At 40.8% G+C, this 17,753-nt stretch overlaps 1 protein-coding gene across 1 annotated transcript in view; it reads left to right on the top strand.

Moving 5' to 3' along the window:
- Positions 1 to 17,753, top strand: part of LOC148033687 (E3 ubiquitin protein ligase RIN2-like) — a 54,996-nt gene that overhangs the window by 18,326 nt on the left and 18,917 nt on the right. Inside the window, exons 7-10 of the mRNA XM_087681646.1 lie at positions 13,080 to 13,237; positions 13,496 to 13,633; positions 13,728 to 13,795; positions 15,457 to 15,726. Of these exons, the coding sequence (XP_087537772.1) occupies positions 13,080 to 13,237; positions 13,496 to 13,633; positions 13,728 to 13,795; positions 15,457 to 15,726 (634 nt within the window). The remainder of the gene's footprint in view (positions 1 to 13,079; positions 13,238 to 13,495; positions 13,634 to 13,727; positions 13,796 to 15,456; positions 15,727 to 17,753) is intronic.

Raw genomic sequence — 17,753 nt, 5'->3', positions numbered from 1 at the left:
AGATGTAGAGGATCCCTAAGATCCAAGATTTCCACCTGAAAGGTAACCTACAGTAAAGAATAGTAGATAGAGTGAACTGGAGAACCCGAACTCAATCTCGAGAGAGAAGCCACTAGCTTCAGGCATCCATGCAAGAAGGAATACAAAGGTCTCGTTACCAAGTTGCGGTTGAACTCCAAGGTCCCAATCTGGGTAGATCCTCGAGATCCTGGGTATCAATAGTTGAGATGACCACTGGAAGGAAGCCATCCCATCCAAGGGTAGAAGAAGGTAAAAGGCCTTTGCCAAGGTGGAGGAAGGACTGAGGAGTGGGTGGGGACTCCCTGTGAAACTGGAGGAATAGGAGCTCCCTCTGAAGTCGCAACAGATGTAGATGCCCCTTCGGAGGGCAAAGAAAGATCAGCCCCCTTTGAATCCCCCTCTGAGATAGATAGGGAATCCAAAAACTCATGGATCAGAGACTCTGAAATGTCTGAGGATGAAGGAAGTGCCGCCGGTCGTGCCGAAGAAGATATTTGGGTTGGTGAAGAATTCCTAGAGGTGGCCTCTCGAACCTAAGTAGGTGAGGGTGAAGGGTGGGGCTGAGACTGAGCAATGAGTGGGCAATAATCACTGCTTCTCAATGGAGCGGACTAGGAAGCCAAAGAAGAGGGAGGAGTCGAGCAGCCACTATCTCTTAAAGGAGCGGACTGATGAGGAGACGATATCAAACAATCACTGCCTCTCGATGGAGCGGACTGCAGAACTGCGGACCGTCGTAGCCACTGTACCCGAAAATAGGTGGGAGAAGATTGCCGCTGGCATGGTGTAATGCCGATCGATCCTCCATGTGCTCGAAATAACTTAGTACGCATCGGATGCGTATCATTGCCTTGAGCATAGTACTCTGATAGCCGATGCAGAACGATCTTTGTGGCCCAGAAAGGAGAGGTGGCATAAGGAGTGCCTAGTGGGAGATGCATATACTTTGGGGGAGTGAGAAGGAAAGGTTGAAGTCGGCCAGCATCAGTGGTGTGTCCGGTGATGCCACAATAGAAGCACCCAGTAGTCTGGTCATTTGTTGGTAAAGAAGCCATGGGTACCAGTGTGCCTTGTTGAAGAAGGAAGAGGTCAGCCACGAACCACGAACCGCAATGTCCATCTCAAGGGGTGTGAGGGCAGTGTGAAGCACAAACCGCAATGTCCACCACAAGGGGTGGGAGGGCAGTGGAAGGGTTGGACGTGAACTGCTAGTGGGAGGAGAATGCTACCAGCAGTAAGAGGTTGCAACCAGTAGAAAAACGCAGGTGAGGAAAGAGAGACTAAAAACGTAGGAAAAACCAGTAGTAGCAGTCAATATGCTGAAATTAGCTTTGAATAGTGTGTGGTAGGTTGGAAACAGGTGCCAGATTGTTGTAGATAGCAATGGCCATCTTGGATCATGATGTCCTCTGCGTTCGGGGTGTGGGTAGCAAGTTGAAATACTTGAAATCTTAAAAAACGAGATTGTTTTCTGAATGGAGGATGATCAGCAATAGTCGCTCTGCCTGTAAACAGTTGCAAACTGCGGGTGGAAGGTTGGAAATAGACACTAGACTGTAGATGACAGCAAGGGACAGTTGAGATTGCGATGTCCTCCTCGAAAGAGGTGTGGGCAGCAATCTGAAAACACCTAAAACCTGCAAAAATGAGATTTTGATGCAGTAGAAGAAAAAGAGAAGTGGATGCTACCCTTGGTAAGATAACCATTGCCTTTGTCGTCTTTGTAGGCCATTGGGCAGCTAAGGTACACACTTTCTTTGATGCCTTCATTGCTTTGGGGCAAGATGCCTCGAGGTAAACCAAACATATGGATTTGGGCTAGTCTAGTCTCTTTTTAGTTTCTAGTTTTGGGCTTGAGAGGGGGTGTTGGGCTACAAAATGTATTACATGTTGATTAGCCATTTGAAACAGCTCCAAAACATACTTAATCAAATTAGCAAATTCTCAATATAAAGAAATGAGATTTGGGAGAGGATCCAAACTTTCCATAAATAGGTAGACCAGCCTCCACGCAGTTCAATCTCATTTTTGCAGTTTGCAAGTGCCATCTCTTTGATTTCTATACTCCATTCATGGAGGATATCTCAATTCGAGTTGCCGTCCATTGGTATCCATCATCAAGCGCTTGTTGTCTAGTCCTTTGTTACTATTAGCGGCTATTTTCCAACATGTTCGTGGTGGTGTGTTTGCTTTTTGTTTTGTTTCTTTTGTTTGCTTTTTGTCTTTTTAATTGGAGGGATTTTGAGTGTTTTGAATAAATTTAACTTTAAGAGAGAATTTTCAATCAGTTTTCGTCCTATTGAGTAATTTGTGCTCTTTTGGGGAGAATAAAGTAATGGCTAGACCTAAGATCTTCATAAAACAAGCAAGCTATCCCAACCAGCACTGGGTCTTGATGATGAAGAAATTTATGGAGGGTATGTGGGGGGGAAGCAAGGGAAGCACAAAAGGAGGTGGAAGCAAGGTAGGCAAGCTGAGCAAGCAAAGCAACCAAGGGAGACTTCTCTAGGAGATTGCCATGTGAGTTGCCATGAATATGTTAGGTTCAAAGTTGACCACTTCAAAAGATTGAAAAGGGATAATTGTGCACAAATGCATGTTTACAAGAACATAATGTCAATGCACTAGAGTTATGCAAGAGGCAATGCAGAACATCATGCTCATGTGAAATGCCATGCAACGGTGCTACTTGAACAATGCTCTCGCAAGGAAATCGTTCAGCCCAAGCACCCTTTTACAATCATAGTCATCTTGAGAATGTAGATGATGATACAAAGCACAAAATAATAAATGTGTGTGAAGCACTTAATGAATTAAAATTGTGTCACCCTCAAGGAGAAACAACCCCCCCTCTCAATGTGGAAGGGAAAGCCAGAGGGAATCACCCTCTCTGCGTTAGTCCAAAATAGTAGGGAAGGGTGCATCCATACTGATCCTGGGTAGCAAGTATGAAAAAGCGGTTAGTTGACTGTGTGAAGTGAAGAAATGCTCAGAACACAGAAAACACAAGACAATCATATGACGAAGCACAAATAGAACATAGAATATAATTAGGGTTAGTGTAACTCAGAGATAGTGAGTACAATGAATGTAAGAAGTGAATGACTATTGAATATACAATGCTTATGCCGTAAACAAATTGTGTAGGTAATGAACACTGAACTTTAAACTCTCATGTCTCAAGGATTAAGGCAGAGATAATGAGTTGGAGAGTGTCGTATTCTTGAACGGATCTTGAAACGTAGTCGATGGTCTCTGAAGGTGTTAGACACCAACAAATGATTAGTAGGTAAATTTGTATTTTCAGTTTTGCGATAAATGCTTTGTGCTGTAAGTAAGTTATAATTAGGGAATTACCACCCATCTATTGAAGGAAGGCTAGTTTCTCTCTCTCTCTCTCTCTATATGTGTGAGAGAGAGAGAGAGAGAGAGAGAGAGAGAGAGAGAGAGAGAGGGGGGAGAGAGAGTTGGATGTGCCCTTTTGATTGGGTTTTTGTGCGGCCCAAATACCCCACACCGGCATAGTCGCATATGAAGATCTTGTTTCACTTTCTCAGATACTGGGGCTGTTGGCACAATTGGACCATTCGGAATGCTTTTCTTTTTGATTCAGCCTCTAATGTTCAGGGACATATTGCTAGGCTTAAAGGTCTCTTGCATTGGCAGATAGATCTCATTCGGCGCTCTGACTTACTCCCTCGGGAGGACTTACTTCCCTAGCATATGGCAATTTCCTTTGCGTCTTTGCCATGACTTTTGTAACTCTTTTGTCGTTTAGTACTTTATAAATATAACATCCATTACGAAAAAAAAGAGAGTTGGATGTGATGCTAAACATGCAAAAGAGAGAGTCTGGTGAAAACACAGCTGTTAGGAGAAAGAAGATAGCAAAGGTGGGCAACTGAGATGATAGTGACATTTGGAGGAGAGAGAAAGTCAGGAAATGCAGCAATTGGAGTGATGGTGACAGCTGGGAGAGTGATGCTCATGGCTGGGCAGCAGCTAGAACCTGCAAATTCAGTAGTAGGGCTGACATGGATGATGGCAAGCTGTATGGCATTAGTGGTGATCAGCAGCAATCGCCTGGCTGACAATAGCAAAGAGGGCTGAAAACAATCATGAATAGTGTGGCATGGCTGGACAACAAGTGCCTAATGATGGATAGATTTGGATGAGATATCCTCCACGATCGGGGTGTGGATAGTAAAGCTCTATCGCATGCAATTCACAAAAATGAGATTAAGGCTGAATGGAGAGTAGCATGCCTATTTATAGAAAGTTTGAGTCCTCAATAGTCTTGAACATCTCCTCATTTTAACTCTCTCAAACCGCTCCTCGATTTAGGGTTTTTATACTAATTAAGGATTTTTGGGGTTGTTTGAGAGATAAATCAGTATGTAATGCATATTTTAGCCCAACACAGCCTTGGTCAAAATGTTAGCAAAATTATTCAATGGAGGCACTAACTCTAGGCATATAGTGCCTAGCTCAACTTGCTCTTTGGTGAAATGAAAGTAGGCTCCAACATGTTGTGTTTGTGGCGTGATGATCCGGGGTACCAGCAAGTGCTATGGCACTTTGGTTGTCATAGTAGATGACAGTTGGAGAGTTGCATGGGAAATGAAGAACTGCTAGTAGTCCCCTAAAAAGGACAGCCTTTGTGGGGCTCAATACTTTGCCTTAGCTATGGAAGTAGCCACCATTTCTTGCTTACGGCTTGACCAAGAAATGGGAGCTGTACGCAAGGAAAAGAGGTGGTCTCTGTGAGACTGGGATCTCTAGCCTAGTCGGAATCAGTGTACCCTTGCAAAAGCAAATCGTGATTATATGTCGGACCATAAGAAAAAGTACACCAACTCAACACATGCATACAAGCAATCTAGAATCAATGATGACTTAGTGGATCTCTTTACGAAAGCTCTTTCTTAGGCAATGTTACATTAGCATTCTAGTTCCTTGATTCTTATGCCTCATCCAATATTTGAGAGGGGATGTTAGAGACACCTCTTGGATAGGGCTATATAGGTGGGTAGCCTTCAGGCAGTTGAGCAAGGGTAGTGGATTAGTTCCTTGTAGCACATAGGGCAGTTGGACATTGTGTAGAGTAGTCAGGCTGATACATCCCCTTAGAATCCAACTTGCACATGAGACATGATGCAAGCCAAACTCATCATAAAAGGGATTGGACATCAGACTCAACTTCTAGGTGTAGGGCCAAATGGGCTCACCTCTAAGGCTTGGAGCTAGCAACACTTTGGGTCACGACTACATGCCAAGGGTTGGCATCCCATACGACCAATCCACACTATCCTGGTGTAAAAATTGTGTCGACTAAGGGGCTAAGAGTCCAAGAGTGGTGATCACACAATGAATGTGCTCAATAGAGCCTTGAGTCCTAGAAATAGGACTTGGCTACCCTAGACCTGAAGTGCCCATTGGCACTACGTTACTTCATGACCACTGTGACCAATATCACTAGCACCCATCCGGATGTCCAAGGACATAACACTTTCCTCTTTATGAATGATTGCTATCCTTAGCAATATGCTCGAGAATGAAGTGAGGACTAAATACTCCGGATAATCGGTCTGATAGAATCATTTAGTTCTAAGGTCAAGAATGAATTTGGGTTCGAGTGGAACATAACAAGTAGTATCCTCAAGCTGCAAGACTTTCTCAATCAAGACATTTTGCTCACCTTGTCCCAACAGTTCTTTCAAACGACTTACGTGGAATAGAAGGTGAACACAGATTTTCGAAGGTAAGTCAAACTCATTGGATATGTTACTCATCTTCTTGATAATTTGGAAAGGATTGCAATACCTTGAAGACAATTTATAGCACTTGTTGGTAGTCATTGAATTAGAGTCTTTTGGGACTTTAAGGTAAACCCACGTCTCCCTGGAGCTCCCTAGGAGGAAGATGTTGGTTAGCATAAAACATGGCACAATCATGGGCCATTTTAATGCTTTTTAAAACCGGCCTTTGAAAGCCGAAAGGGCAACAAAACATATTTTAGCAAACACTTAGTTCAGCTTACTAGTAAATTCAGCATGAAAACTCCACACATAATTGGAGCTAGAGTACTCCTGTATCACACATTGATACTTGTTGGCCCCAAAGCTTGGCGTTCCTTTTAGTACTTCTTTAGATTACTGAGATATGCTTGAAATCAGTTACAAATGGCTATATTTCAATGATTTTTCGTGACATAACCGATCCATGGGTACACAATGGCCTTGATACCTTTATCGTTGGCCTTCAACTAGTTGTAGAGTGTTTAAAACTACGAATGATCTCTTCAGCTTGCCAAACCCTCAAAATGATAGTAAGCATTTGAATCCAATTTCGCAGAGCATTTGCTAAGATGACTCTCCTGCATAGTCCCGATGTAGTCCCATGTTGTTCCTTTCACAAACAAGGGGGGTTTCTTGTGATGAAACTATAAGAATGTTGCTTTATTTGCAACAAAATTACTGAGAAAGTACAATAGGCTTAAGATCTCGAAGAAGAGAAAATTATCTCAGCCCATAGTGCTGTTATAACCAGTTTTTCTGATATTTAGCTAAAAAATAGGAGCATACCTTGCTATATATGGAGTTATTGTGAGAGGGCACAATGGAAGAAGGAACTCGAATATAGAGGAAGAGAGAGAGAGACAATGTGTAAGAGAAGAATAAGAGAAATCTACATTGAATAAGGAACAAATGTTGATTACAAAAGGACCGATCAATCCTTGCACGCAACCCATAGTCTCAGTGAGGGCACCAGATCAGGTTGATGATGACGGCAACACCAGAGATGGAGGAAGATGATGGTGTCGGAGTATGCACCTGCCAGAAAGAAGATGATGATTTGCCAAGTGTGGGATAAGCAACTTATAAATAGCCATAAATGCCCTAAATTGATTTACTTGTTGTAATAAATGCCATAAATATTGGTCTACCAGCATTAAAGGACAAGTATTTAATGCTGGTCGCATTGAAAAAATGTAAAAAAAAAAACATAGGTAGCCACAAAAATCCGATTGGCAAGAACAATGTCCAGTAGGTGTGGACAGCCTAGGAAATGCAAAAACTGCCCATGAAAAACACACTGGAGTCTGACAAACGAAATAAATGCACCCAGATAGCTACTCTAGAATGAGTAGCCTTTCCCATCAAAACACATGACAGACTTGTCAGAGCTCCAAAGTCCTTATTTGACTGAGACTAAGCTCACAAGTAGGAGATGACAAGGCATAACAAACATGACTACTAACAGACGAGGTTGCCCAATGGAATCCTCATGCCAAGAGGAGAAAAATTGGTTGCTTTCTATACTCCATCTATGCTATAAGCTCATTTCATGATTGAAATATGCAATTTTCTGCAGCAAGAAAGATCAGAGTGGTTGTCTCCAAACTTGGGTTCCTCAAAAAATGAGAGAGAAGAAGCCCCAAATAGCCAATATAAGCTTTCCAATTGAGTAACCAATTGCTCTTAAATCATATCACCTTGATTAAGGGCTAATTAATGACTTAGCCATTTATCATAGATGAGTCGCTCATTGGGCAAAACTTTAGCTTAAGGCTTGCTTAATAACTTAAGTGTTCCAAGTGAGCTGCTTACTAGGTGAAACTTTCAATATAACTCAATTCTAAGTTGCAAAATTTTTAATTTAATGAAAGTTTCACATTGCACTTTGTTCCTTTAGCCTTGGACATGTACCACATGGCCTGCGCACTTATCCATTGCATGACACAGTGTCAAATCCTTTAGTACTGGTGCAATGGTCACCATGCCAAGAGCTAGGGGTACTAGAATTAAAATTTATTTTAATTAAAAATCTCAGTGAAGTGTAATTTATCATTAAGTTTATAAGTTTGTTTTTCATTTTGGTAACATACCCTCTCTTGAAACATCGCAAGCGAGCTCGATTGCACGGTGTTAAGATCTAAACATCACATACTAAATGACTAATACATGTTTTCTAGCAACCAAGCATACAACCATTATTGCATGTGTCATGGGGATGTGAAATTTTGAGATGCTTTGATGTTGCTGATAACATTTGATTAAGTTATTAATCAAATGTGCAAGGTTGTTTAAGCACATGTGATGCACATGGCAGATATTTCATAGTAGTAGACCAAGGACCTTGAGGACGTAGTGGGTGTCAAAGTCGAAAGTTGTGATAAGTTATGTTGACTAGGTTTTGTTGGTCAGTTGGAATCAGATTTGATCCTAGGATAGTGGTTTCGCTAATAAGTGTTAGTGGTGACACTAGGGACTAGCATTAATCAATTAAATAATTTGAGACTAAGGATCAACAGAGGTTAGGGACCACTTTAGGTTGCAAATGGCTTTGCCAATTTAATTATGGATGGGTACATTTAACTTTGGGTAGAGTCAAAAGGGCTGAATTTAATTTTTAGAATTATTTAAATTTGAAAATTAATTAAATGGCTGGATAATATTGGAAAATGGGTTTTAAAGGTTACCAATTGGCAAAGATGCCTATGCAAGACTGAAAAACGTTTTTGGAGGCTGGAGAGAGAAATTCAATGCATTCAAGTTGAGGAAAAGAGAGAGAACATGCTGCTGGTTTGAATTTTCTGTTGTGGAGGAGCTTCTAGAGGCTGGAGCGGCAAGAATCAAGCCATCTGATGCAGCCAATAGCAAATCTTGGACCTTTAGGAGTTGGTGATAGGTGATTGGGGCAGGTGACAGCAGTTTGAGACCTCTTGGAAGCTGGCGACAGCATTAAATGTTGTCTGGTACAGGGAACAATCAGATTTCAGGCCTTTCTCACATGAGAATCAGGAATTTCTCTCTCTTCTAGCATTCTTTCACCTTCTCCAGCTTATGCTCAGCCATTCTCAGCATTTCCCAACCTTTTGGATCAAATTTCAGTCAAATTTGGTAGGCATCAGAGAGATCTCTGCTGGAAACCCTAATTTTTTGCAGAAATTAGGGTTTGACAGCCACCTTGAGACTCGTGCCTATTGGAGAAGGCATCGTACACTGAATTCAACACCTGAAATTTATGTAATTGTCAGGGAATTCAGATGCCAGCCCATTCATTGTAAATTGGGGCAGCATTTGGCCAGTTGGTGGTTCCATTGGAGCAAGTCCTGGGTGAAAAATCAAGGGGCAATTGGCCCGAATTGATTGCTGATTGTTGCTACAGCAAGGGGCTTTTGGAACAACAAAGGAGATTGTGGAATCTCATCTTATTCTCATTCCATTAGCAATCAAAGTAAAGAAATATCGAAAAGGGTGCTAGTTTTAGGGCGAATAGGATGTATGGTAAAGTGTGCATTTCAGTTTTCTGAATTTGTTAATTGTTGTAATTAGTGCTTAATCAAGTTATTTACCACCTTGATCGAAGAGGAAGGCTGGTTTCAGCATGTATTGTCATTGTACAGTTGTTTATACATGTTTCCAAGTAACCAAGCACACTACTGTTACTCCACATATTGCCAATGCCCAATTATCCATACATATTTGAATGTAACAAAACATGTTGCTATTACATCATGTTCTGGCAATGTACATTTTTAAAAAAAGATGGCAGTTACTGCACTAGTATACAACCAATCAGAACTATACAAATCCATAGCAATGAAAATAGTACTCAGTGTATTAGTAAATAACCAAACAGAACTGTAGAAACACGTGTTTAGTAGGCTGATCATAGAAGTACTTGTATGGAATTTGAAAGATCTCCAAACAGCCTCTAGATATGTGAGTATATTTGTACCAAGGAAGTAGAAGCAACACCCTCCTCTTTAGCATCATGCAATGCTCCAGATATACACTTTGCTGAGCCTAGACTAAAGTTGACTCTAATTGAAAAGCATCAAGGTAAAGGCAAAAAGAGGCTACTGATGTCAAATGAGCGTCGATTGATGCGGAGGTATCGAAACTGTTATAGTTCCAAACAATACTATAGGTGGAGATGGAGGCATTGGGACATGATAGCCCCGTCCAAATGTCGGATGGGGCACAACATAATGATCGGATGGCCCACTAGATAAAGCCAGAGAGGCAAATTGCGGTATCAAATGATCCACACTCGGGTATGTCTAGGAGGCAACTCCCAAAGGGATAACTCGAAAGTATGTGTGTGGAGGTTGAGCCTCCATCAGAGGTACATCACCTGAAAACATGTATATAGAGGTCCTAAAGGCCGTGCCTAAGTGTGCAGAATCCTTTGGTGTGGTGTGGTGGTAAATATGGTGCACTTAATGGAAGCAGAAAGAAAGGTAGAACAAAAGATAAGAGAGGATGGGTGGGAGCTCAACTGGATTAGTGATAGATGTTGTGGAAAACATGGTTGGTTTCTTTTGTCCATTAGATGTATCGGATGAAGATGCACCTACTCTAGAAAGATAAAAATGCAGGTACTTGAGGAGAGAGAAAATCTGGGCAATAGCTGAAAACAATAGATGATTGTGTAGGAAGTCTAGGCAACAACTAGAGGAGAGAGAAACTTAGCAAACACAGATTTTAGATGATGGTGATAATGTCTAATTGATGGCAACAGGTCCAGTTGATGATGTTAGCAATAAATGCAAGCTTTAGATAGTAGATGACAGCTCCAGGTTACTAGGTAACAACTCCTAGATGCAAGTGATAGTCTGGGCTGCAAGCAACAACTCACAGATGGAGACAAAGGTTAGAATCAAGTGCCAGATGATAGCATTCAACAAGAGGAAGGTTCGTACCGTGATGTCCTCCATGAACGGTGTGTGGGCAGTAGAGATATGGCTCTTGAAACTTGCAAAAATGAGATTGAGAGAGAGTGGTGGGATGCATGCCTATTTATAAAAAGTTTGGGCACACAAATCAGGGTTTGGCATGTTACATTGATAATCGGTTGATTAAACTTTTTCAACGAAACAAATATAAGTAGTAAGAGTTGGATCGGAAAAAATTTGAGTAAATTCCATTGTTGAAATATATTACAATCTTTGCGAAAATGACCCATTTGATGGCAAGTGAAAAAATGGTCCTTCGAGTGATCCTCGTTGCGAGTGAGCTAAATGCTTGCTCTCCTTTTTCTTATGAAACCCCAAAGTAAGTTGACGAGTTGCTATCGGATAGACAATTTCTTTGACTTAAAGATTGGGGTGGCTCGATAAGAACCCCTAGTTGACTAGCTGCCCCTACTTGTAGGCAAAGTATTATCAAAATCCTTTGCATACTTGTAGATGCTCTCTAGCGAGTAAAGAGGATTGCGGGGCACCTCATTCTGATAGTTTGGTGGTAATTCAAAGAGGCTATGCATGTAGAGCAACGCTTGAGGATCGTCTAATGCCTTTGTTTTATGCAATAAATCTTTAAATTTCTGAGAGTATGGATCTAAGCTCTTCTTCCCTATATGAAGCTTAAATAAATTTTGGAAACTTTCAATCCGACCATTAGCCATGAATAGTTTTTGAAAAATGGATTGAAAAGTAGTCCATGTCACCATATTAGGGCGTAGGCCTTGCCCACCAAGCATATGCCTTCCCCTATAATGCGATTTGTATTTGCCCTATGCGTTGGGTATCATTGAACAGATTCAAATCAAAATACGTTGTCCATTTGGCCAGCCATGAATCGATATTCGTCTCATCACATTCCTTCTCCTCCCCTCTAAAGGGATCAAGTTGGAATTGAAGAGGCAACGTATCCATAGCTGCGGGCACAAATGGAAAATGGGCAGTGCGTACCTCGGTCAATTGTTGCTACAATTTCTTTTACTTGAGCTTGGAGAATCGCCACAAGGGACGAATCTCCATCAGATTTGAAAGAAGGTTCAGAATGCTATTTGTGTGTGGATTCGGGTTTGGAAGAAGCCAAACGGGCTTCCTCCATGTGTTGAGGTTTGGTGGGAATAGGTAGGGATAGAGATATATAACTTGGAGATGAGGGAACACGAGAGAGAAGAGCAGATGATAGGAGAGACAATCTGCAAAAAAAAAGGGTCTATATTTAATGCAAATCTGAAGGTTTTTTTTTTGTTTTTTTGGGGTTTGGGGCAAGGAGGGGGCACAGCTTTAGTCAACCGTTTATGTCCTGGTTAAGGCTTTTTTAAAAATGATACTTTCTTCTTTCAAAGAAAATGGTCGATCATTCTCTTCAAAAAAAGAAGTGTGTGCGTGGCTTTAAAAAAATTCGCCATGCTTCTACAACGGATTGTCCTCCACGTCCCAGCACTCGAGAAGGGAATCTATCCGTCAAGCCCTCCTCCTCGATAAATTTCCTTCAAGGAGACTGTCTTGTCCATCTCCACTTGGACGTTTGTCCAGGAACCCATCTCCTCTCTCCTCCTTCATTCATCATAAATGTCTCCTTCCCTCAAATGCTAACATTGAATGCTAAAGTAAGGATAGCATTTAATGTTACTGTTGCATTAAATTAAATAATAACATTAACATTACATATTGAATCGACAGAAATTACTGTCAATCAAAACTCTGGTGCTTACTTGGGCCACAAGCTTTTAGCTCCCGACGTCCACCATAGCCCTTGAGTGGCAGCTCCCTAGACTCTGATCATCATAACAACTGAAAAACTCTTGGCACACAAGTGTCATCATCCCAACACAAAACCTGAGCCCAACCTGGTGGTGTTGATATTTTTGTACTCTTTGTTTTCTCAATGATCCTGATACATTTGTTGATGGCATTTGACTGCCTTGATATAATCACCCTTTCAAAATCAACTGAATTAGAATGTCTTTTTCACCAGAAAGGAAGTGTCTGTTTTCTTTATGATGACAAATGATTTTTATCAAAGAGATGCCTGCCACCAATTGACTTTGTGGGCAACTTGATCACATGACCTGCTTGTCGCAATGGCCATTGTGTCATTTTTTGAGTTGGATGTTTACCTTGTTTGCCACCCATCGGATAGTCTAACACCGAAGTTAATTTGATGATTTCTTTGCACTTGTAGCATCAAATGGATGAAGTATAAAGTATAAGCATAACTGGTGCTTATAGAGACATGCTTACATTTATCAATAGCATATGCAGGAATGCCACTTCGTGGTTTTACAAAGCAGTGTTTCTACATGGTTGCCAGGTGCCGCATGGGAGTGGAGGGGCACAATGGTGCATAACTGTAGCTTTGCCATGGATGTTGTCAGCTTGTTGTTAGCACTTGGCCATTGCTTGCATATATGGTGGTTGCGAGGCCTGGCTTTCCAAGTGGTCGACGGTGTACTTTTTCTAAATTTACGGGTAAGTCTAAAGATCCTTTTTGTTGCTTGAAAACAATACAAAGGTTTTCCGCTTGCATGCCTTTTTTATTGCAAAAGTGTGATATGTGCAGTCAGCAGAATTTTCTTCTGATTTCTGTAGTGATTTTTGGTTGCTGTGCGAATCGATGGTAGTTTGCATGATTAAACGCAGATATCATTGTGAGAAACCAATCTGTGCTTTCCTACTCTGGTCAGTTCATCTTATATGATTTTCAAAATATTTGTGCTGAATCTGCAGGCTCTTTTGAGTGCAATTTTGAAAAGAATAAAAGGGTTCATGAAGGTCAGAACAGCAATGAATACTCTTCAAGGGGCACTCCCTGATGCTACAGAAGACGAATTACTGGCCTATGAAGATGATTGTGCAATTTGCAAGGCATGCTATCACACTGTATAAAGTTTAAATCACCATGTTAGTATTGACATGCCATTGTATTTGTGTGTGTTCAAATTTTTCCAATTATATGCAGGAACCAATGGCAAGGGCAAAACGGCTTCCTTGCATGCACTTGTTCCATTTGCCATGCTTGCGATCATGGTAAACAATTACCTAAAACATCTTTTTCACATCCTTGTCCTTTCTATTTCCTTCGTTTTCAATCTGGAGAAGTTCCTGTTTGTGTATCAGGTTGTGAATACAAGAACTTTAGCATTACTTAAGTTACAGGGGAATGAGGTGTGAATTATAAAGACATTTTATCCTGAATAGCTTTTTTTGGCCTTCTTTCTAGAATTGATTTTTGTTTTCAAAAGGGATGAGAGAGTAGGAGAGTATAAAGAGGATGAGAGACCACCAACAACATGTAAGGAATAGCCACCCAACTATGTTTGTAACTTTAAAGGTAGTTGTACTTCTGGCAGACCAAATTTGCTGAATTGCAAGAAGCCTCAAAATGTGAACAAAAAGATGCAACTTTTTAAATGCAAATGTTGCCAGTACATGCTCTTGACATTAACATTCTGCTTCTAAACTGTGAAGAGTTTGTGTCACACAAGCTGAATGACTGATTTGCCCAACCAAACTTGGGCAGCCAGATGATTCTGCTCAATCAACAAAGCTAGTAAAAAAGGTGTTCTGCAGTGCAGTTCTGCTTCCCAGGGCCAGCATTGCAGAAAACAAAACTGAAACAAAATGGCCCACTCTTTGAAAGCAGTCAAATCCTGTCCACACAGAAAACAAAAGTAAAACAAAACTGCTCATTTTCAATCAAACCCTGTCAACAGCTCTTTATAAACTGTACTTGAGCAGGTAGTTTTGAAATTGAGCATTAAGAGCTATCCACTCATCTACCCTGCAGCTTAGAGGAAGATGCAATAACCAAAGTTTTAATATCAGCGCATCAGATCTTTTTGAAAGAGGCCAAATATATATATCTATCATAGAGATTGTCGAATTAAATGTTTTTGATATGTAGAAGCGGTCATCTGGCCATCAAAACTGACTGCCAGCAAACGACATAACACGCCACAAGGCTACTAACAAAAGGAAGACCCATCATGGAGGAAGAATAGTAAGAGTGTAACTGATAATGCCCAGCCATGGAGCAGCATCCTCTTGAAACACAATACCAACATAGACCGTAGAATCAACTTGCCACAACAACAATCTCTATACATGACCTATATGGCCCAAACCTTTTATCTTCTGGCATATCTAAAAATTTCAATATCTTCATTTCATAACAAGCTGATCAGATCTGACATCTTTCAGATTTATCAATTGATCCTCATGTATAGGATCTTTGAATATATAAGGGAACTGAAAATCTTCCAAAGCCTGTGAATTTCCTGTTATCCTACTTCCCGTCCAATGCATTAAGTGCACAAGCTGCTTGGCCAGAGGCTGAATTTTAATGAAAAGCAAGAATTCTGCATTTCAAAATTTGTCAATGGAACTGGAAGGAACTTTCGAGCCACATCCCAACCCTTTTGTGATCTCTCTGTCCTCGTTCCCTGACCTGCAAGTAATGCCTCGGCTAGCAATGACTCTAGGAAGGAAGATGCACATTGAAATAAGAATGGTCTTTCCTTTCTCATTGCTTTTTAAATCAAGATGGTATCAGTGGCTCCAAATGTGAGTTTGCCACTTTAACCACTATCAAACACCCAGGCTCCGCAGCTGCAGAGAGATTGTTAGCATTTCTAGTTATGCATCTTCTTTTCCTGTGTCTACTGAAAAGAAAAATTTCCATGTCACAGGCTTGATCAGGGACTGGCTGACACTTACTCATGCCCAACTTGCCGGCGGCCCTTATTCATGCGAAGTGCAAGGACTGCATCATCCAGCTTACATGTTGGTCGTCAATTTGGTGATGCCAATCAAGCAAGAAGAACAACTCAGGGCTTGGGACGTACAGGGCAAGGTGATTCTCAAATGCTGGGTAATGTTTCTGAGCGATCCAGAGCCAGCCCAGTCAGGAGTCCATTTTCAAGTCAGCCATGGAATGCAGCTCTCAACAGCACTTGGAGGTTTGTCATTAAATACATATTTATGCTGTTTTTTATAGTTTCATGTTTTTTGGGAGCAGGATTGACTTTAGATGTGCACATGTTTATGTACTAACCGGACATTTTTAAACGACATTTGCACTTTAGAACATTAGTTTTTTGGGGGGAAGTATTGTCATAATAAGACTAACCAGGCAATCATCTCCTTTTGTGCTAACCATCATACATTGTCTAGAAGGGAATGTTATCTAAAATGGAAAACAATGGTTAATCCTTGTATCAGAAGTTGCTCTATTCACAGAAAGATTATTTGTGAAATGAAGGCACGCGGAGAGTAAGAGCAGTCAAATCTTTGCTGTATCCTTGTGTGAGATTTATGCATGCATGGAAACATGTTAGAAAGGATAGGGCGTCCACCAGAAGTTGTTTTGGTCAAGCAAGGCTATGCACTATTCAAGGATTGGTATGTATGCGGTTGCTTCATACTAAACAGAGCTACAATTTCCCACAAATGAAAATTTCTCTGTCAAATAAATGCTCATGCCCTACTCAAGGATTGGTATGCATGCAGTTGCCTCGTGCTAAAACTAAGGATTTACTCCTGGGATAATGTTTATCTGGACCCTGAATCTTCTTTATATGGTCATATGGAGTACAAAGCTACTACCCATTTAGCAGCAGATCACATGCTGTATGCATTATTTATTTGATTCTACATGCCTGTAGGGGAAAGGGATTGATTTTCTCATCTTGTGCTTTGTCAGTGGTCACTGCAAGATTAGGTCACCTTTTGGGGCTGTTTTGGGACTCCGAGATCTTGTTTAGTATGTTTTAGTATGTTTTGCACAGCTTATAAGAGTCTGTGTACATCATTTCTACATCTGATGGGAACTGATTCAGCCCAACCTATCAAGATAAACAAATGTGTCAGTAGGAAAATTGAATGTCTCTTAGCACACTCAGCTATCCTTGTGTACTGTTATGAACTTATAACGGAATCTTTTATTTTTCTACTCCTCAATGTTGCACAACCTGTAAAAAGACAAGCCATTAATAGCCTGTATTCTGAGACATCATGAAACTTGAAACTTAGAAATGACAGGTTGTGTTGAGCAATCAAAACTTTCCTTTACATTATCCTATTTTTCTGGCATTTTTTAGCTCATTAAAGCAGCCCTAAGAAGGCATTGATGCCAATTTGGTTGACACTCTAGAAAGTTTATGACACATGAGACTTTTTGTGGCTGCAGCTGTTCTTATAAAAGGGACTTAGTACTCACCGTCATCAGTCTATTTGGCCAGCTGCTATTTCTAGGCTTCCACAGATAGGTTACTTATTTTACTGCAGCCGTAATCTGTGTTTCTGGTCATTCTCATAAGCTGCTACTTGTCTACAGCAAAGTGACCTCTTCCAAGCTGTGTTCTGGTCAAGGACAGCTGTGTTTTCATCATCACACCTCAGGCTGACCTACACTTTGCATCTACAGCAGGTCCTCTTTTCAGTTTTATAGCATTCTACTTCGAATTTTTAGTTATATTCTACCCTAAGTGGCCCTTGGCTGCTGCATTTAATCACCCTCACCTCCAAATGGCTGCATCATCATAAAATTTGGTGGTATTGTTGCATTTGCAATCCATACTTGGAAGACAGCACTCTCCAGCACTCTCCCTCAGCCCCACAAGAGCTAGTGGTTTTTGGACATCTTTTTCCTAGAGCATCATAGTGTATCATCTAGTATCTACTTTGTTCGTTCATTATTCAGCAGCATACAATATTCATTAGATTCTACTTATCTCCCCTAGTTTTGTATTTTGCAGTTTTGTTTGAGTTATTGTGTTTTAGTCATGTTTGCACATTTTGTGTTTTGTCGGTGCAAACCCTAGGATATTTTCACAAGTTGGATGGTAGGAGATGCAGGCAACTTGTAAAACAAATTTGGTATGCGTCTACAAGACACAAGCATAACTAGAGTGTTGTTAGTTGTTAAAGTTATTAAAGAAAGACTATAGCCTTCTAGAATCACAATGAAAAGAGAATTTGATGACAA

Source organism: Lygodium microphyllum, chromosome 7 (assembly GCF_053477565.2).
Source record: "Lygodium microphyllum isolate KBCC chromosome 7, Lygodium_microphyllum_v1.1.10, whole genome shotgun sequence".
NCBI classification, from domain to species: domain Eukaryota; kingdom Viridiplantae; phylum Streptophyta; class Polypodiopsida; order Schizaeales; family Lygodiaceae; genus Lygodium; species Lygodium microphyllum.
Note: the sequence above shows the minus strand (reverse complement) of the source record. Positions and strands in the feature narration are given on the sequence as shown.